General features: G+C 47.3%; 1 protein-coding gene across 2 annotated transcripts in view; it reads left to right on the top strand.

The window, feature by feature from the left end:
- The window catches only part of ARHGAP9 (Rho GTPase activating protein 9), a 279,078-nt gene that overhangs the window by 107,172 nt on the left and 150,798 nt on the right, over positions 1-21,108 (top strand). For both annotated transcript variants that reach the window (XM_075337075.1, XM_075337074.1), the window contains exon 4: positions 12,603-12,827. In XM_075337075.1, the coding sequence (XP_075193190.1) occupies positions 12,603-12,827 (225 nt within the window). The remainder of the gene's footprint in view (positions 1-12,602; positions 12,828-21,108) is intronic.

Genomic DNA, 21,108 nt, shown 5'->3' with positions numbered 1-21,108 from the left:
CGCACGTTCGATATCTAGTGAAAGCTGCCGTAGCGATTATTATCGCTATGGCAGCTTTACACGCACATACCTGCCGTGCGACGTCCCTCTGGCCGGCGACCCGCCTCCTTCCTTAGGGGGCGGGTCGTGCTGCGTCACAGTGACGTCACACGGCAGGCGGCCAATTGAAGCGGAGGGGCGGAGATGAGCAGGATGTAAACATCCCGCCCACCTCCGTCCTTCTCATTGCAGCCGGCGGCAGGTAAGTTGAAGTTCCTCGCTCCTGCGGCTTCACACACAGCGATGTGTGCTGCCGCAGGAGCGAGGAACAACATCGTACCTGTCGCTGCACCGGTATTATGGAAATGTCGGAGGCTGCAGCGATGATACGATAACGACGCTTTTGCGCTCGTTCATCGTATCAAAAAGGTTTTACACGTTGCGATATCGACTGCGACGCCGGATGTGCGTCACTTTCGATTTGACCCCACCGACATCGCACGTGCAATATCGCAACGTGCAAAGCCGCCCTTACACAAATTAAAAACTGTCTAACCCAGCCACATTAGGCAGTCTTGATTTTTGGCAGGCTTTATGGCCACCTTTTCCTTTTGGAAGCTGACAAAAAAATAGGAGATAGGCTAACAAGCTAGTCGGTAGCTGAAAAGGGCAGCCACAGGAGATCACAGTACCTCGGCAGCTGGCGCCACGGTATGGACACAACAGTCACTGATAATAAGAGCAGCCAGTATTATAGGTTCGGCCGAGATGGATGGACGTAGCATGGCTGGTAGCATAATATAGCACCAGTAGCTGCGGCTGGTGTGGCTAATGGCAGCAGTGGCCAGTATTGTAGGTGCAGCCAGTCTGGATGTTTGCTGCAGCAACAGTTAGTATAGATATTTGCAGCAGAGTTGATAAGCACTGGAACACAGATATGGATCAGATATACAGCACAAAGTACAGTAACAGCAGCAGGAGCACCAAAGGATCCTAAAAACTAGCAATGTATAGATCATGTTGCTCAGGCACCTCCCTTAAGGGGAGGGTGCCTTAAATGCCTGATGCTTCTCAGCGATAGGCTGAGTGGTACTTCTTTGATTGGACCTACTGGCCCTTTAAGAAAAGGGGGTTATCCACATGCGCACCCTAAAGACAATCCCAGGAGGCCGCTCCACGGCAGAGGGGCTGCTCGGTGCGCTCGGGTCCGGGATCGTGTCTGGGGTTCGAGTGGTGACCGGACCCGGGGCTCGTGCAACCGACCATCCTCGCAACAGTGAAAAAAGGGGGGTATTTACAGGGGAGAGAGTGTTTTTTGTCTGGGAGGCCACCCATGGCTTGCAGTGATGAGATGCAGTGCAGTGATGAGATGGTGGCACCGCCGCTGCCTCTGGTGCCAGCGCCCGGGACCGATGGTGTGGAGCAGCAAGATGGTATCCACTCCACGGGTAGGGGAGGTATAGTCCCAAGGGCCCAGGTGTAGGTGGGGAGCAGTGCTGGGGTGCCGTCGGCAGGTTGGACCGGATGACACTGATGTACTCACGAATAGGAATAATCCACACAGAGTCTGTACTGTAAACCAAGGCCGGATGCCAGTTGCCGTTGGAGAGATGTGCTGGTCCCGCACACGTGTTAGCAAGGTAGGGACCCTTCCTCCTGCACTTGTGTCTTGCTGTGTGTTGATTTAACTTGCTTGGTACGGGAGAAATCCACTCCCCTGTGGTTTTGTGTACAGAGGGAGCAGTGCCAGAAAAATCTGACCCTTGGGATTTTAGTGGGTTCTGGCAGACACCCTATCCCCTGTGTTGGGCTGCCGTTTTGCTTTTTGGGCTTCTCTCTGGAAACAAGGCCTGGAACCTTGTCCCGCTGGTAAATTAACAAGGGGCTTGAAACTTCCCTCGTCCTAGGGTCCAGGTACCCCGCCTGTGCACGGCCTCCGGACCGGATTCCTACTGTCGGCACCGGCGGGCTACAACCCTGACCCGGTCCACTTCGGGTCTCCCGCGACTGGATCTCCGTCGCCTGTGACCCAACCCTGCCGTCTGCCACCTAGTCGGTTCTCCCGTGGTCCAAGGGCTCCGACCCCTGACCACTCAGCTCCACTCACTGTCAGACTGCACCGACAGGCTCCCATTCTCTACTCCACTCCTCTCCGACTCACTACCAACTCCAACTCCTCACTTCAACTCCTACTACAACTACAACTATAACTACAACTACAACTACTGTGTTCCCTCCCCCTGTCACCCCAAGACCCCTAGATGGGCGTTCCCATCTGCCTGGTTCCGCCCACTGGTGTGTCCTGGTTGTCATGGGGGGGCGACTAGGCTTTGTGGCTAGTGTTCCTGTGTGGGATGTGATGTTAAATCCCAAGGAGGAGGCGATTCCTGTACCCTTGGTGGGGGTACAGTCATCTGTGACTATACACACAGGCCTTGCAAGTCAGCAGCAGGGATGGACCACCGCAGCTGGGAAGGTGAAAGTGCTGGTGCCCCCACTGGGAGAGGGCAGGACAGTGCGGGGATGCTGGAAAGGGAGTTACAAACTGCTGATTGGCTGCTGGCATGACATCACCTCGTTTAGGATTGGAGACCAGCAGGAGGCACAGTAACCAGCTCGGAGGAGCGGCACTGCTCCAGGAAGTGAGAATGGGGTTTATTTGAATTCCTTGCCCTGGGCACATACACAATAAGTTTTAAAGTAATGCAAACACCTTAATGTTACGAATTCATTTTGGAGAACATTATGAAAGCAAAATGCCAATGTTTTTGAAAGTTATTTCCCTTTCTCATGAACTTTACACATGACACAAAGTACAGTACGGTTATCTCAGAATGATTTGAACTTTGACTAGCGATCATGTTATGTTCTTTTCCCTCCACTGCTATCTATGTGACGTGTTCCTGGATGTTCTTAACATTTTAGTAACACACCTCACAGCTTATTGACTGAGGTGTTTTTCTTTCTTTTTGGGCTTTTCTTTGGCTTTCTGTTTTATTGGCTCATGTGCCTCAAATAAAAGTATTGATAACTATTGATATTGTTAATCCCAATTCCTTCAATAAGAGGCCAATTGCAGAGATTTTTGCAATAAATCTGCAAGTTGTAAATATATTGACCACATTTTTTCATCCTGTCTGATTTGCATTATCCCCAAGGGTACATTCACACATTCATTTTATATGTCCATGTGCTGTCTTTTTTTTTTTTTTTTTAACCCTTTTTCTATCTAAACGATTTTCTGTTTTTGTACTTTCATTTTTTACCTCTCCTTATTCCAGAGCCTTAATTTTTTAATGTCTCCCTACATATAGACGTATGAGAATGAGAATTTTATTTTTGAGGGACTAGTGGAAGTTTTGAATAACACAAAACTTGAAAACAAAGTGTGCTGAAACTTCTCCCACCTGAGCTGTGGATCCCTGCAGCTCCTCTAGAGTGACCATGGGCCTCTTGGCTGCTTCTCTAATTAGTGCTCTCCTTGCTTGGCATGTCAGTTTAGGTGGACAGCCATGTCTTGGTAGGTTTGCAGTTGTGCCATAATTTGAGATGGGGGAGCACTAAAATGCTTGGATGCTCAGGCCTCGAATTGAGCCGGTCAGACTCTCTGAAAGGGCTCAACTCGAGTAACGAGTATAAAGGAAGTCATTCATTGGGCAGTTTGGCTCTCCACTCACATACAGCCAGCCATATGCAAAGTTTTTCCGAAGGGAGGGAAGGCGGGGTTTTCCTTTTTTTTTTCTTGACACACTACGTCCCAAATTGTTATTTTTTCCCTGGGAGACCCATTCAGACACTGCAAATGGCTCGCACTGGGGTGCTGGTTAACGTCATTCAGTGAAGGGAGACTGCTTTTTGTGCTCTTGTTTCATGGACACACATCCGAGCACCCATGATACTCAGCCGAACACCGCAATTACCCAAGCATCCCAATGCTTGATTGAGTATTGAGCAGTGGCAAGCGCAATCGCTCATCACTAGCCATAATCCTTCCATTTTTGGATCATGGATTGTGATATTCATGGTTTCGGCAGTTTTTTTTAATAACCTAACCCTGCTTTTCTCTTCTCCACAACTGTATTCCTTCCATTCGGCTATATACCCCCATTCTGCTATATACACCCATCCTGCTATATACCCCCATCCTGGTATATGGCCTGTATCCTGTGGCACACAAAAAAAAATAAATAAACGTTTATACTCACCTTTCTTTGCTCCATGCAGCATTGTTCCTCCTCCTGTTAGTGTCAGCAGCAGCACCGCTGGAGTGTGGAGCTGTCACCGTTGTCTCCAGCATCGCTCGTCCTCCCGTCTGCCTGTCAGCTGACCTGTGTGGAGACTAGCAGTGCGCACAGCGATGACGTCATCGCTGTGCGCACCGTTCTCTACAGAGATCAGCTGGCCGGCAGACAGGAGGACGAGCAATGCTGCAGACAACGGTGACTGGTGAGTATATTTATTCACTGCGCCCCGCGCTGATGATGATGCGCGGGGAGCAGTGAATACAACCGCACATGATCACTCCAGGCTGTAGTTGCCAGGGGTGATCATGCGGGCCGGCTGGTAATTATGCGCGCACCCCCCCGCCTATCATCATCGCCCACCTGTCAGTGCCGGCTTCAGCACTTAGGGATGATGGGCGGCAGGATGGGCGTGCATATGAAATGAGTGGGCCCACGTGGTCACGGCAGGCTGCTACAGCCTGCTCATGCCACCGATGACCCGCTCCACCGCAGCACCCTCATTCCCCGCAGCCGCATTCAGACTATAAGACGCACCCCCCACTCTCCCCCAACATTTGAGGGGAAAAAAAGTGCGTCCAAAAAATACCATATATTTTTAAAATAGTTAGAAAACTGTGTATCATTTCCTTTAACCTTCACAGATACTTTCTTCTTTGTGTTGGTATATCACATAAAATCCCAATAAAATATATTTAAGTTTGAGGGTGTCATGTGAAAAACTGTGTAAAATTTCACATGGTATGAATGTTTTTTCAAGGCACTGCACATGCTACAATACTAAAGTATTGCAGTATATAGTAAAAATCATTGTCTACTATGAATGCCAACCATACACTGATCTTATAGGTGCACCCTCATGGTAGGCATGGGAGTTTTTAGCAGACGCCAACTACTTTGACAACCCACTGACATTCCATCATTTGAAGATGAAGAAAAAAACACGGTAACGGCTGCGCTGCTAAAAAAGTTCATAAGGATGGTGGTATGGTTTCAGAAGTTTTTATTTACAATTATATGCCACAATGCGTTTCGGGGATAAAAAATTCCCCCTTCCTCAGGTAGCAGCAATTATATGAAGTGATATACCTTATATACATAAATTTAGAGGTCCCCACACCCCTTGATCAAATTAGCATATGGATCATGATGATCAATCAATCAGCAGGGTTTGCAGGGACCTCGCCTCACAAAAATCAGTTGTACATATTCATTTTTAACAACATTGTTCAATGAACCACATGTATATTTTTGGGTGAACTTGAGTATGGTGAACTAATCACTATAAAATAAAATAAAAACAATTATAATATAAAAACAATTCTTTTAAAATTATTTTAAAGGAATTTTTTTAAAAAGATTTTTCTTTAGAAAAGGAGGAGAATAGGTTGGAAAAACTTAGTATGAACATATATATATATATATATATATATATATATATATATATATATATGTATATATGTATATATATATATATATATATATATATATATATATATATATATATTAAGGGACTCTAAAAATTATTTTTATATAAAAAATGACTCTAAAATTTTCATATTGAGGGAACGACAAATTTGACAGGTCATATAATCCATAATATATAGTGCATTATATGACATATACAAATATATAAACACATTTGGTAGATAATAAATGTCTCTATAATGATTATACCATATTAAACCTTAATTTTATTTAATTTTATTTGGTGATGATAATGAAAAATATTGCTCTATTTGGTCTGCTCTGTCATTATATTGAGGCCTTCTGGGTTCAAAGTGGCTAATTTAAATATCCAAAAGGATTCGCGCTCCACCAACCTCCAATACCTAGCTGTAACATTTGCCATAATCTGCTCAATAATCACCAATTTAAAATTGTCCCTGTCTTTATCATGTTCGAGTAAAAAATGTCTAGAGAGACTATGGGTTACTATACCATGGCGGATGTTATATCTATGGCCATTTAGTCTATTATGCACCATTTGCGTCGTGCGGCCTACATATTGTAGGCCGCAGGGACATTCCAATAGATAGATAACGTAGGAACTGGTGCAGCAAAGATGTTGCTTTATTAAAAATTCCTCCCCCGTTATATTTGATTTAAAAGATTGTACGCCATGTTCTAATGTTCTACAACATAAACATCGGGATTGTCCACAATGAAAATTCCCGACTGGTTTACTAGTATCTAATCCATTTTGGGGCAACTCGGTTTTCGTCAGTGTTGTTTTACTGGGTGCAATCATGTTTTTGAGGTTTCTACTCCTCCTAAAGATGACCTGAGTTTTATCGGGTAGAATGTCTGAGAGGATTCTGTCACCTTTTAGAATGTGCCAGTGTCTACCCACTAACTCCTTTACTTTACCATATGAGTCACTATAGGTAGTCACTAGACAACTATCAAAGGTGGTCTTCTTTCCCTCTCCTCCTATACCCGTCTTTTTCCCTTCAATTATATCCAAACACATGTCTTGATCCAGTAAGAGGCTTTTTTTAAAATGCGCCAATATTGCCCATACGGTATATTCCTTATCCATGTAGGAAGATGGCTACTTGAAAATTCAAGATAACTATTGACATCCACCTTTTTAAAAAAAGTGGATGTTTCAATAGTACCCTGTTCATTAAATTTAATATTAAGGTCCAGGAATTGAATGGATTTCCGGGACATTGTAGCCGTAAAGCTTAATCCCCATTCATTCCGATTAAGTGAACTTATAAAGGTTAGAGCACTTTCCTCGGAGCCTGACCAAATAAAGAACAGGTCATCTATGAATCTACGATAAAATATCATGTTTTCCAGGGCTAGGGGGGACTGTGCAATATGAAAGGATTCAAAGCACCCCATATACAGATTTGCAAAACTGGGGGCAAATCTCGTCCCCATTGCACAGCCCTTCAATTGACGGTAGATCTTATCCTCAAAGGTGAAGACGTTGTGATTTAAAATAAACCCAATAGATTGCAAAATAAATTCCATCTGGGAGGTTGGAAGTGAGTCATCCATTGCCAAATAGGATTCCACACTTTTCAACCCCAATTGATGATCAATGTTGGAATACAACGCGGCTACATCCAATGTAATGAAAAGACAATTTGGAATGATAGGTAGTTTTTTCAATAGACTGATGAGGTGTGAGGAGTCTCTTAAATATGAATCAAGTTTACCGACGTATTTTTGCAGGAAGAGGTCAACATAATGTGACAAGTTGGCCGTGATGGAATTAATTCCCGAAATGATCGGTCTTCCTGGTGGATTGGTGAGGCTTTTGTGGATTTTCGGGAGAAAATAATAAAAGGGTACTGAATAATGATTAATATCCAAATACTGTCTCTCCCTTTTGTTCAGTATCTTGTCCTCACACGCCTTTTTGATCATGGTTTTATACAGAAGAAAATACTCGGGGGACGGGTCTTCTATTAGGGTCTCATAATATTCTAAATCCCCTAATTGTTTCAAACCCTCCTCCACATACCATTCCCTGTTCATCAAAACCACCCCTCCCCTCCCCCTTTAGGAGACCCGTCCCCCGAGTATTTTCTTCTGTATTTTTTCATTACATTGGATGTAGCCGCGTTGTATTCCAACATTGATCATCAATTGGGGTTGAAAAGTGTGGAATCCTATTTGGCAATGGATGACTCACTTCCAACCTCCCAGATGGAATTTATTTTGCAATCTATTGGGTTTATTTTAAATCACAACGTCTTCACCTTTGAGGATAAGATCTACCGTCAATTAAAGCTCTGTGCAATGGGGACGAGATTTGCCCCCAGTTTTGCAAATCTGTATATGGGGTGCTTCGAATCCTTTCATATTGCACAGTCCCCCCTAGCCCTGGAAAACATGATATTTTATCGTAGATTCATAGATGACCTGTTCTTTATTTGGTCAGGCTCCAAGGAAAGTGCTCTAACCTTTATAAGTTCACTTAATCGGAATGAATGGGGATTAAGCTTTACGGCTACAATGTCCCGGAAATCCATTCAATTCCTGGACCTTAATATTAAATTTTATTTATTTATTTATTTTATTGAAACATCCACTTTTTTTAAAAAGGTGGATGTCAATAGTTATCTTGAATTTTCAAGTAGCCATCTTCCTACATGGATAAGGAATATACCGTATGGGCAATATTGGCGCATCAGAAAGAATTGTACCAACATTGCTTCTTTTAGAGCTGAAGCTAGAACATTGCAGAGTAGGTTCATTAGCAAAGGCTATCCGAAAAAAATATTAACTGATGCTTTTAAAAAAAGCCTCTTACTGGATCAAGACACGTGTTTGGATATAATTGAAGGGAAAAAGACGGGTATAGGAGGAGAGGGAAAGAAGACCACCTTTGATAGTTGTCTAGTGACTACCTATAGTGACTCATATGGTAAAGTAAAGGAGTTAGTGGGTAGACACTGGCACATTCTAAAAGGTGACAGAATCCTCTCAGGCATTCTACCCGATAAACCTCAGGTCATCTTTAGGAGGAGTAGAAACCTCAAAAACATGATTGCACCCAGTAAAACAACACTGACGAAAACCGAGTTGCCCCAAAATGGATTAGATACTAGTAAACCAGTCGGGAATTTTCATTGTGGACAATCCCGATGTTTATGTTGTAGAACATTAGAACATGGCGTACAATCTTTTAAATCAAATATAACGGGGGAGGAATTTTTAATAAAGCAACATCTTTGCTGCACCAGTTCCTACGTTATCTATCTATTGGAATTATTTAGCAGATTATGGCAAATGTTACAGCTAGGTATTGGAGGTTGGTGGAGCGCGAATCCTTTTGGATATTTAAATTAGCCACTTTGAACCCAGAAGGCCTCAATATAATGACAGAGCAGACCAAATAGAGCAATATTTTTCATTATCATCACCAAATAAAATTAAATAAAATTAAGGTTTAATATGGTATAATCATTATAGAGACATTTATTATCTACCAAATGTGTTTATATATTTTTATATGTCATATAATGCACTATATATTATGGATTATATGACCTGTCAAATTTGTCGTTCCCTCAATATGAAAATTTTAGAGTCATTTTTTATATAAAAATAATTTTTAGAGTCCCTTAATATATATATATATATATATATATATATATATATATATATATCTATATGCTCATACTAAGTTTTTCCAACCTATTCTCCTCCTTTTCTAAAGAAAAATCTTTTTAAAAAAATTCCTTTAAAATAATTTTAAAAGAATTGTTTTTATATTATAATTGTTTTTATTTTATTTTATAGTGATTAGTTCACCATACTCAAGTTCACCCAAAAATATACATGTGGTTCATTGAACAATGTTGTTAAAAATGAATATGTACAACTGATTTTTGTGAGGCGAGGTCCCTGCAAACCCTGCTGATTGATTGATCATCATGATCCATATGCTAATTTGATCAAGGGGTGTGGGGACCTCTAAATTTATGTATATAAGGTATATCACTTCATATAATTGCTGCTACCTGAGGAAGGGGGAATTTTTTATCCCCGAAACGCGTTGTGGCATATAATTGTAAATAAAAACTTCTGAAACCATACCACCATCCTTATGAACTTTTTTAGCAGCGCAGCCGTTACCGTGTTTTTTTCTTCATCTTCAAATCCTTCATCTCCATGCTGGAGCACACGGGGCTGCTGCAGCTATTCTAGGACTTGCCTGAATCCATCCACGCTTCTGAAGGGCCGGTGAGTCACCGGCATCTTGTTCACGGGTCCGTCCATCCCAGAGGAGGAACTGCAGCCTAACGCTGGTCTGGCGGCTGAGCGCTCCACGTGGATTATCGATCGCGTGAGCGGCCGCCTGGACTGGAATTCCTGTGGGCTTGAGAAGACGAGATCCCCGCTGATGCTATAGTGGTACACCCGGTTCTCCCTTCGGCTGTATACCCAGCAATGTACCTGATGTACAACAGAATCAGGTGAGTGTGTCCATCACACTGTTTGAAATTTTTTTTTTTATCATTGGTTTTATACAGGAGCGAGCCTTCTTTTTTCTTTGACATTCCATCATGGCATAATGGTAGGGATGTTGGGCCTGTGGAACATTGTGCAATGGCCACAACGGTGATGATGCTGTTGCAAATCATGTTGCTCTCACCCACAGGACATACTTATATGATGCGAGGGAGGATTACTCCCAGCCTGCAAGCATGTTAGTTAGGAGGCCACAGAGGAGGACATTGCAATAGTTGAGGTGGGAGATGATGGCAGCGTGCACATTATAGTAGATTTGGGCTTGAGGAAAACACAGATGTATAGACAAACAGAGTAAAGTGAGCTTTACATGTAACGACATCGCTAACGAGATGTCGTTGAGGTCACGGAATTCGTGGCGCACATCCGGCCTAGTTAGCGACGTCGTTGCATGTGACACCGCAGGAACGACCGTTAACGATCAAAAATACTCACCATATCGTTGAATGTTGTCCAGTCGTTCCTATCCCGATTATCGTTGCTGTTGCAGGTACGAAGTTGTTTGTCGCTCGTGCGGCAGCACACATTGCTACGTGTGACACCGCAGGAACGACGAACATCACCGTACCTGTGGCCACACGCAATGAGGAAGGAAGGAGGTGGACGGGATGTTCGGCCCGCTCATCTCCGCCCCTCCGCTTCTATTGGGCGGCCACTTAGTGACGCTGCTGTGACGCCGCACGAACCGCCCCCTTAGAAAGGAGGCGGTTCGCCGGCCACAGTGACGTCGCTAGGCAGGTAAGTATGTGTGACGGGTGTTAGCGATGTGCGCCACGGGCAGCAATTTGCCCGTGATGCACAACCGACGGGGCAGGTACGCTCGCTAGCGATATCGCTGCGTGTAAAGCCCGCTTTAGGCTAAATTCCGATGATCAGTTTTTGTTGAGTTTTTGACACTGCAGAATTTGTGCACCATTTCTGCACATCAATTTACTTTCCTTATTTCATTGCATTTTTTGTGCGTTTTTTTACCATGCGTTTTTCTTGTCTTTTTGACGCTGCATTTTTGTCTCTTTGGTGTGGCATGTTTTTAATAAAGCTGCTTTGTGTTTACAGCTTCATGGTACTCGTAGACAGTAAGCTCTCGTGGGCAGGGACCTCTGTCCTCCTGTCCCTGTCTGTGCCTTGTATTGTTTATGATTATTGTACCTGTCCCTATTAAGTATACCCCTTTCACATGTAAAGCGCCATGAAATAAGATTCTGATCTGGCATATATCCTAGGTCATATGAAAAGGCTTGTTAACAGGCCAATTTTGACTTTTAAGATTGCTGCTTCCAATAGGTGGCGCTAGAGTTTGTCTCCTTTCCTGGAGAGACAATTTAAATAATTCCCAGAGGGGCATTGCAGCTATAAGTCCCCTTACCACTGACAGCCAGACTGGTTTGTCTGGTCTCCATAAGGAGAATAGTCTTCCCCTGTGGTCCCCACATAGCTTCTCATACAGCCAGATCAGATACCCACACTTTGCACTGACGAGGGGCAATCACCCCGAAACACCGTGTCTGCAAATTGGGATTCTGATCTGGCATAAATTCTAGGTCATATGAAAAGCCTTGTTAAAAGGCCAATTTTGACTTTTAGGATTGCTGCTTCCAATAGGTGGCGCTAGAGTTTGTCTCCTTTCCTGGAGAGACAATTTGATTAAATAAATGGCGCTATAATCATTATTATTATTAATAATAATAATAACAATAATAATAATTGACATTCTTAAGTGCAGATTGAATGCATTTTTTTTATGTGGAAACGCACTAAAAACTCGTGTGTTTTTTTTCGCCTGCGGATTTTCTGCATCTAATGCAAGTCTATGGGGAAATTCTGCACAGTAAACTCAGCATATCCGCAAGATAAAGTGATATGTTGCGGATTGGAAAAATGCACCAAAGGTCAGTTTATGCAGTGTAAAAAAGTAGCTCAGTGGCCACGAGATTTCTCTTAATGCCATCCACTTTACTTAAACTGTAAATGCTGCGTTTTTCATGCAGTTAAAATACGCAGCATCAACAACACAATATAAACTCATCTTGGACACATACCCTCAAAGAATTGCTCATCGCACTAAGCTGTTTTTGTAACTGCGCCTCTGGTGGCCATGACTTAGAAGCAGCTATTGCCATTTTGCCCATGAAAGGTGGAGATAATAATAACACTTTTACATTTCAGTCGCACAATCCAAATATAAGAGTACGTAGCATGATGATTTAGAAATCTTAGAAATCTCCTGTATAGATGCTGCCCACAGGCGAGTATGACCTGCACATTGATAGAAGGTTTTGTACATACGATGCTATACAATGTTCATTGTCTGTCTCACAGTCTGGCTGTGCATGTGACTCTTGTGCTATACATTGTTTATATTGTTATGCTTTCTACTCCGGTTAGGCTAGTTTGGCTAACGCAATGCAGGATACTACACCAGTTTACTGCAACCTGGAAGAGATGAAGCAGAGTAAAGGGGCTCCTCCTAATCCTACGTGCTCTCCTGTCCACATTGTGGAGAACTGGGAATATCATGTCGACCCTATTACTGGCAGAAATTTCTTCCTCAACGTAGAGACTAGAGAAAAGACATGGAAGCCACCGAGGAGGTCTAAGACTCCAGGACAGGTGAGTGTATTTTTCTATACTGTTTCTTTTAGAAAACTTACTAGTAGCTACAATGCTGGCACCATCAGACCTGGGGAAAGGATAGAACAAAATGTAACCTTTTAGTTGGCTATGTAATTGAACTTCTCTTTTGTGTTTGGAACATGAATGTATAGACTGTGGTAATATTATAACTAGTAAAAAAAAAATATCAGCCACCGACAATATCTATTCCAGATTTCTTTCTGGTCACTTCTTCACCAGTCCGTTATTTACTATACTTAGTCTTTCTCTGATGAGGATGGTCAACATTTTCATAAACAGGCAATCCCTGACTTACAAACATCTGACCCCTTTGCGACCTTTGGTTGTTCAAAAAAGAAAAAACCTAATACTCAGTGTTGACCTCTCCGGCCGCTGTCTAGCGTTCTTCTTTCCTCCATCGAGTCTTACATCTCCGGCCTCTTCACTATAGGCCACGACTTCTGGTCATGTACCAGACCGGAGTTCACTGCATGGCAGAAGGTCGCATTGTCCCCTCAACCATAGGAACAGTGAGCTCCGGCCTGGACATGGCCAGAAGTCATGGCTCATAGTGAAGAGGCTGGACAGAAGTGGACTATTTGGCATAGAGCAGTGTGAAGCCCCACAGGTGTTGTGTCGGTGCATTACCTTCAGGGACTCCACTCAGCTGGATCTTGTCACAGGTAGGAGATCTTCTTCTTGTCGTGACGCCACTCTCAGTATTGCGGTCAGTGGGGACCGCCACTGCAGGTTGAGGGACGCCTGGGGCTGATGGTGAGTGCAGTTAGTTGGAATAGCCTCCTGAGAGTGAGGCAAGCCCCAGGGCCCTGTATGGATGTGTAGAACTACAAGGCGCAGAATAACTCCACATACGCAGGATGTCTTTCAGGGGTTTTACTCGCAGTTGATGGCAGGGTGAGTAACCCGGGCGTAGCTGGGATGAACCAGGCTGGAACCAGGTATCCTTCAGGCTGACTTCTGATGGTGACTACCAACTCGCCTTCCTTAGCCCTTCTGTGGTTTGGGGTAACCCCGACTTTTAGTCCCTATGGGGGTCACCCAGGGAAGTTGCTGAAGCCTCTCTCCCCTTCGATCGCCGTTTGCTTGTTGCCTGGGCCAGATCACTCCAGCTGCTTGCCTCCTGTGAACTATGGGCCCTAACTGTGGCTACGTGGCTGCGGCTTTTAGGTGTTGTGGTGTGGGCTTTGAGGGCCCCACCCCGGCAGGTTTAGCAGGGAAAGGTGGATCTATCCCCGCTCCGGGATCTGCCGCCCGTTTGGGCCTGGTTCTCCCTAGCAGTCTCCTTACTTCCCACTCTGTGCTCTCTCTCTAGCTGGAGATGGGTTTCGGGTAGCACTCCTAGGTGACCGTTCTCCCCCGTCGGTAGCCACTGCGCGGACGCTGTCAGACTACAGCAGCCCACGGGATCTGCTCCTCTCTCGAGCTCCCTGGACTCTGCACTGAACCGGCTCACATCTGGGACCTTCACTGCTGCTCCTGTCAGAGCTTCACTTTCCTGCTCCTCACTCCTCCACACTCTGCTGCAGACCGTTTTACTCCTCCTTCTCTTTTCCCTTTTGTGCCTGCCTACGCCACCTAGCAACCAGACTCTCTTACCACACCCCTTGAGAGGAGATGGAGGCTTTTGGCCCCCTCCACTATTCCAGTGGAGGTGAAGGCTTTTCCCCCTCCTGGGTTCCCCAGGGGTCCTCTCAAAGGTACATGGGTGAGACCTGATCACTATGCGCCTGTGTAGTCACACCTCGGTCAGCCTTCTGGATTACCTGTATTGTACTGTCCCCAGCATGGGTGCAGTACTCAGTGGTGCCTGACCAGGTCAGGGGCGCCACATTCCCCCTTAGTTATCACCAGCACGTCCTCGGGCTGCAAGACAACATTTTAAAATGCATAAAACATTAAAACATGTAAAACATTTTTAAAAGCACCAGGTACCATACATCACCACCCTCCACCCACAAGTCCGTTAACCCACCCAAAACCCTCTCACGTTGGCCGCGCCTTCAGCCACTTCTGGCAGGATGTAGAGGCGGCTTTCATGGTCTGGTGGTCTTCAGGGTATACCTGGCCTGGTGGATCCGCGCCTTCAGCCTCTTCTGGCAGGATGTAGAGGCGGCCTCCACAGTTGGTGCTGACCAGGTACCCTCTTTGTGGTGGAGAGCCAGGCCCCATAAACAGGCATGCTCTCTGGTTGCAGGTGAGCCAAGGCCCTATATACGGACGTGCTCCCTGGTTGCAGACGAGCCAAGCCCCTAAACAGGCTGACTCTGGTGGTGGTGGTGCCCTCTGGTGTAACTATTTACACTGCGAGAGTTTGTGGCTATAGCCAGTTCATAGCCTTAAGGTTCATTTCTCACATCAGTTTATGTGGGCACATTCTTAAACTTGTAAAACGTTGCAAAACAAACTTTCTTTTTCGCTCCTAATTGGGAGACCCAGACAGTGGGTGTATAGCTACTGCCCTCTGGAGGCCGCACAAAGAACTACACTTAAAAGTGTAAGGCCCCTCCCCTTCTGGCTATACACCCTCCCGTAGGAGTACAGATTCCTCAGTTTTAGCTTTGTGCGCAAGGAGGTCAGACACGCACGCATAGCTCCATTGTTTTTAGTCAGCAGCAGCTGCTGACTATGTCGGATGGAAGAAAAGAGGGCCCATACAGGGCTCCCAGCATGCTCCCTTCTCACCCCACTGTATGTCGGAGGTGTTTGTAAGGTTGAGGTACCCATTGCGGGTACGGCGGCAGGAGCCCACATGCTGATTCCTTCCCCATCCCTTTTTACAGGGCTCTGGGTGAAGTGGGATTTACTGGTCTCCAGGCACTGAGACCGTGCTCCATCTACAGCCCCTGGAGAAGATGCTGGATGGAGCGGAGTACATCAGGGACATGGCCCTGCTTCCTCAAGGTACTCTGTGTCCCCGTGCAGGCGCTCACACCGCAGCATGCTGGGTGTTGTAGTGCGCCGGGGGACAGCAGCGCTACGGCGCTTGTGCCATGGCCTCATTCAGCTTCGCTGAAGCAGGCACACTTATTGGAATCGGTCGCGCCGGCCGCTGGGACTGCGGCGCGGCTGGCACTTGTGGTGCGCCGGGGACTTCAGCGCGGCCCGCGCTTTTACGGCGGCCGCGCTGATAACTCGAGTCCCCGGCTTTTGCGGCCTGCTTCCGTTCGTTCCCGCCCCCGGACCTGCCAGTCAGGAGAGGGGCGGGACGCTGGCCACGTCTAGGAATCGGTCACGCCGGCCGCTGGGACTGCGGCGCGGCTGGCACTTGTGGTGCGCCGGGGACTTCAGCGCGGCCCGCGCTTTTACGGCGGCCGCGCTGATAACTCGAGTCCCCGGCTTTTGCGGCCTGCTTCCGTTCGTTCCCGCCCCCAGACCTGCCAGTCAGGAGAGGGGCGGGACGCTGGCCAGTGCATCAGCGCCGAGGGCTGGAGTCGTTTTTACATACTCCAGCCCTCACAATCGGCACAGAGGGGACACTGTTTCCCGCACTTTTGTTTGGGAACTCCCACGGACCGCCCCTCTCCACAGACGCCGGCAGCCATTCCTGCTGACACGCTGCGCTGCAGAGGGGAGCCGGGGAGACCCAGACAAGGAATCTGCAGCCTCTTACCCGCTATTCAGCGGGCGGTAAGCAGCCCTCAGGGCTCACCCCCTCTTGTGCCAGTAGTATTCTAGTATTTTGTTTCTACAAATACTTTGTATTGCATAGCGCTGGTCGCCCTTTGGCTATAGACTCTCTCACATTGCAGAGAGCCAGCAGCATGTCGCCCGTAAAACGCAAGGGTGCCAAGGCGCAGACATTATATGCTTCCTGCACCGCATGTGGGACTTTTCTACCGGCAGGCTCCACGGACCCCCATTGTGGGCAGTGCTCGGCCCCTGCGGCGCTTGCACAGTCGGGACCTCTGCTGGACGTGACCCAGGGTGTACCACCTGTGAATGCTGTCCAGGTGACAGGAACTGAGTTTGCAGCCTTTGCTGACAGAATGTCTCTCACTATGTCACAAATTCTTGACACATTGCGAGCTAGGCCTGTACTTCAGGCCACGGACACTGTGCAATCATTGCCCCCTGGTCCCCCTCAGCTCCAAGCTCCGGGACGGGCATATACACCTCAGGGTGAAGACTCTGACTCGGACGATGGCCCCGGGCAGCCTAAGCGGGCTCGCTATGACGGGCCTTCACATTCATCTCAATGGTCAGGATCCCAGCGAGATGAATCTATGGGTGATGAGGCGGACGTAACTGATCAGGATTCTGATCCTGGGACCGCTCTCAATCTAGATACACCAGATGGTGACGCCATAGTTAATGATCTTATATTTAACATCAATAAGATGTTAAATATTTCCCCACCAGCTCCTCTTGTGGAGGAGTCAGCTTCGCAGCACGAGAGAATCCATTTCAGATACCCTAAGCGTACTTTAAGCACTTTTCTGGACCACGCTGACTTTAGAGACGCAATCCAGAAACCCCACGCTTATCCTGAAAGGCGTTTTCCTAAACGGCTTAAAGATACACGCTATCCTTTTCCCCCTGAGGTGGTCAAGGGTTGGACCCAGTGTCCAAAAGTGGATCCTCCAATTTCCAGGCTTGCAGCTAGATCCTTGGTTGCAGTTGAAGATGGAGCGGCACTTAAAGATGCCACTGACAGGCAGATGGAGCTCTGGCTGAAATCCATCTATGAAGCGATTGGAGCGTCATTAGCGCCTTCTTTTGCAGCCGTATGGGCACTCCAAGCTATCTCAGCCGGGCTTGCGCGAGTTGACTCCGTCACACGTGCATTTGCCCCGCAGGTAGCACCATTGACCTCGCAAATGGCGGCATTCGCGTCGTACGCGATTAATGCTGTTCTTGACGCTACAAGCCGCACGGCAGTGGCGTCAGCCAACTCCGTTGTTTTGCGTAGGGCCCTGTGGTTGAGACATTGGAAAGCAGATTCTCATTCCAAGAAGTGCTTAACCAATTTGCCTTTTTCTCGTGACCGATTGTTTGGAGAGCGTTTGGATGAAGTCATCAAACACTCCAAGGGTAAGGACTCATCCTTACCGCAACACAGACAAAACAGACCCCAACAGAGGAAGGGTCAGTCTGGTTATCGGTCCTTTCGAGGACCGGGCAGGTCCCAATTCGCCTCGTCAAAAAAGACTCAAAAAGACCAGAGACGCTCAGATTCTTGGAGGTCTCAGTCACGCCCAAAAAGGACAGCCGGAGGAACCGTTGCCAAGACGGCGTCCTCCTGACTTGCGGTCTCCGATTCCCACACCCGCGGTCGGTGGGAGGCTTTCCCACTTTGGCGACATCTGGCTGTCACACGTCAAAGACCGTTGGGTGAGGGATATTCTGTCTCACGGGTACAGGATAGAGTTCAGTTCTCGTCCGCCAACTCGTTTCTTCAGAACTTCTCCACCACCAGACCGAGCCGATGCTCTGTTCCAGGCGGTGGCCGCTCTAAAGGCGGAAGGAGTGGTGACCTCCGTCCCTCTTCAGGAACAAGGTCACGGTTTTTACTCCAATCTGTTTGTGGTCCCAAAAAAGGACGGATCGTATCGGCCCGTCCTGGATCTAAAGTTGCTCAACAGACACGTAAAAGTCAGGAGGTTCCGGATGGAATCCCTACGCTCCGTCATAGCCTCAATGTCTCAAGGAGATTTTCTAGCATCAATAGATATCAAAGATGCGTATCTCCACGTGCCGATCGCACCAGAGCATCAGCGTTTCCTACGCTTCGTCATACACGACGAACACCTGCAGTTCGTAGCGTTACCTTTCGGTCTGGCAACAGCCCCCCGGGTCTTCACCAAAGTCATGGCAGCAGTAGTAGCTGTTCTGCACTCGCAGGGTCACTCGGTCATCCCGTATCTAGACGACCTGCTTATAAAGGCACCCTCTCAAGAGGCATGCCAACACAGTCTGAAGGTGGCACTAGACACTCTCCAGAGTTTCGGGTGGATTATCAACTTTCCAAAGTCTCATCTAACCCCGACCCAATCTCTGACTTATCTTGGCATGGAGTTTCATACTCTCTCAGCGATAGTGAAGCTTCCACTGGACAAGCAGTGCTCGCTACGGACTGGAGTGCAATCTCTCCTTCAGAGCCAGTCGCACTCACTGAGGCGCCTCATGCATTTCCTAGGAAAGATGGTAGCAGCAATGGAGGCAGTCCCGTTCGCGCAGTTTCATCTGCGCCCTCTACAATGGGACATTCTACGCCAATGGGACGGGAAATCGACGTCCCTCGACAGGACTGTCTCCCTCTCTCAGACTGCCAAGGACTCTCTGCGTTGGTGGCTTCTCCCCACCTCATTGTCACAGGGAAAGTCGTTCCTTCCCCCGTCCTGGGCAGTGGTCACGACGGATGCGAGCCTATCAGGGTGGGGAGCGGGGTCCCTTCACCCGGACGTGTTTCAGCAGATCTGTTGCCGCTGGGGGACGCCGGACGTCGATCTGATGGCGTCACGGCACAACAACAAGGTCCCAGTTTTCATGGCACGGTCTCACGATCACCGAGCACTGGCGGCAGACGCCTTGGTTCAGGATTGGTCGCAATTCCGACTCCCCTATGTGTTCCCACCTCTAGCATTGTTACCCAGAGTTCTCCGGAAAATCAGGTCCGACTGCCATCGAGCCATACTCGTCGCTCCAGATTGGCCAAGAAGGTCGTGGTACCCGGATCTGTGGCATCTCACGGTAGGCCAACCGTGGACACTACCAGACCGTCCAGATTTGCTGTCTCAAGGGCCGTTTTTCCATCTGAATTCTGCGGCCCTGAACCTGACTGTGTGGCCATTGAGTCCTGGATCCTAGCGGCCTCAGGTTTATCTCATGAGGTTGTTGCCACAATGAGACAGGCTAGAAAACCATCCTCAGCTAAGATCTATCACAGAACGTGGAAGATATTCTTAGCGTGGTGCTTGGCTCAGGGGTTTTCTCCCTGGCCATTTGCATTGCCAATTTTTCTTTCCTTCCTGCAGTCTGGGTTGGAAAAAGGTTTGTCGCTTAGCTCTCTTAAGGGTCAAGTCTCCGCGCTATCCGTATTCTTTCAGAAGCGCTTGGCACGGCTTTCTAAAGTACGCACGTTTCTCCAAGGAGTTTGTCATATCGTTCCTCCTTACAGACGGCCATTGGAACCCTGGGATCTGAACAAGGTTCTCATTGCTCTCCAGAAGCCGCCTTTCGAGCCTTTGAAAGAGGTTTCCCTTTCTCGGCTTTCACAAAAGGTAGTTTTTCTTGTGGCGGTCACGTCTCTTCGAAGAGTGTCCGAGCTAGCGGCGTTATCTTGCAAATCTCCCTTCCTGGTGTTTCACCAAGACAAGGTAGTACTGCGTCCAATTCCAGAGTTTTCTCCCAAGGTGGTTTCTTCCTTTCATCTCAATCAGGATATCACTTTGCCATCTTTGTGTCCGCATCCAGTTCACCAATTTGAAAAGGGTTTACATCTGTTGGACCTGGTGAGAGCACTCAGGATTTACATTTCTCGCACGGCGGCTCTACGCCGTTCTGATGCGCTCTTTGTCCTAGTCGCTGGTCAGCATAAGGGATCGCAAGCTTCCAAATCCACCCTGGCGCGGTGGATCAAGGAACCAATTCTTCACACATACCGTTCTGCTGGGCTTCCGATTCCATCTGGACTGAAGGCCCATTCTACCAGAGCCGTGGGTGCGTCCTGGGCATTGCGGCATCAGGCTACGGCTCAGCAAGTGTGCCAAGCGGCTACCTGGTCGAGTCTGCACACGTTTACCAAACACTATCAAGTGCATACCTACGCTTCGGCAGATGCCAGCCTAGGTAGACAGGTCCTTCAGGCGGTGGTGGCCCACCTGTAGGAAGAGGCTGTCTGACAGCCCGTTCATGTGGTATCTTTTTACCCACCCAGGGACTGCTTTTGGACGTCCCACTGTCTGGGTCTCCCAATTAGGAGCGAAAAAGAAGAAGGGAATTTTGTTTACTTACCGTAAATTCCTTTTCTTCTAGCTCCAATTGGGAGACCCAGCACCCGCCCTATTTGTTCTTAGGGTTTCGTTTTTTCGGGTGCACATGTTGTTCATGTTGTTTCTTAAGTTCTCCGATCGTGTTATCGGATTGAATTTGTTTTTGAAACTGTTATTGGCTTTCCTCCTTCTTGCTTTGGTACTAAAACTGAGGAATCTGTACTCCTACGGGAGGGTGTATAGCCAGAAGGGGAGGGGCCTTACACTTTTAAGTGTAGTTCTTTGTGCGGCCTCCAGAGGGCAGTAGCTATACACCCACTGTCTGG

Source organism: Anomaloglossus baeobatrachus, chromosome 2, assembly GCF_048569485.1.
Source record: "Anomaloglossus baeobatrachus isolate aAnoBae1 chromosome 2, aAnoBae1.hap1, whole genome shotgun sequence".
Taxonomy (NCBI): domain Eukaryota; kingdom Metazoa; phylum Chordata; class Amphibia; order Anura; family Aromobatidae; genus Anomaloglossus; species Anomaloglossus baeobatrachus.
The sequence above is the reverse complement of the archived record's forward strand: the minus strand, read 5'-3'. Positions and strand labels throughout refer to the sequence as shown.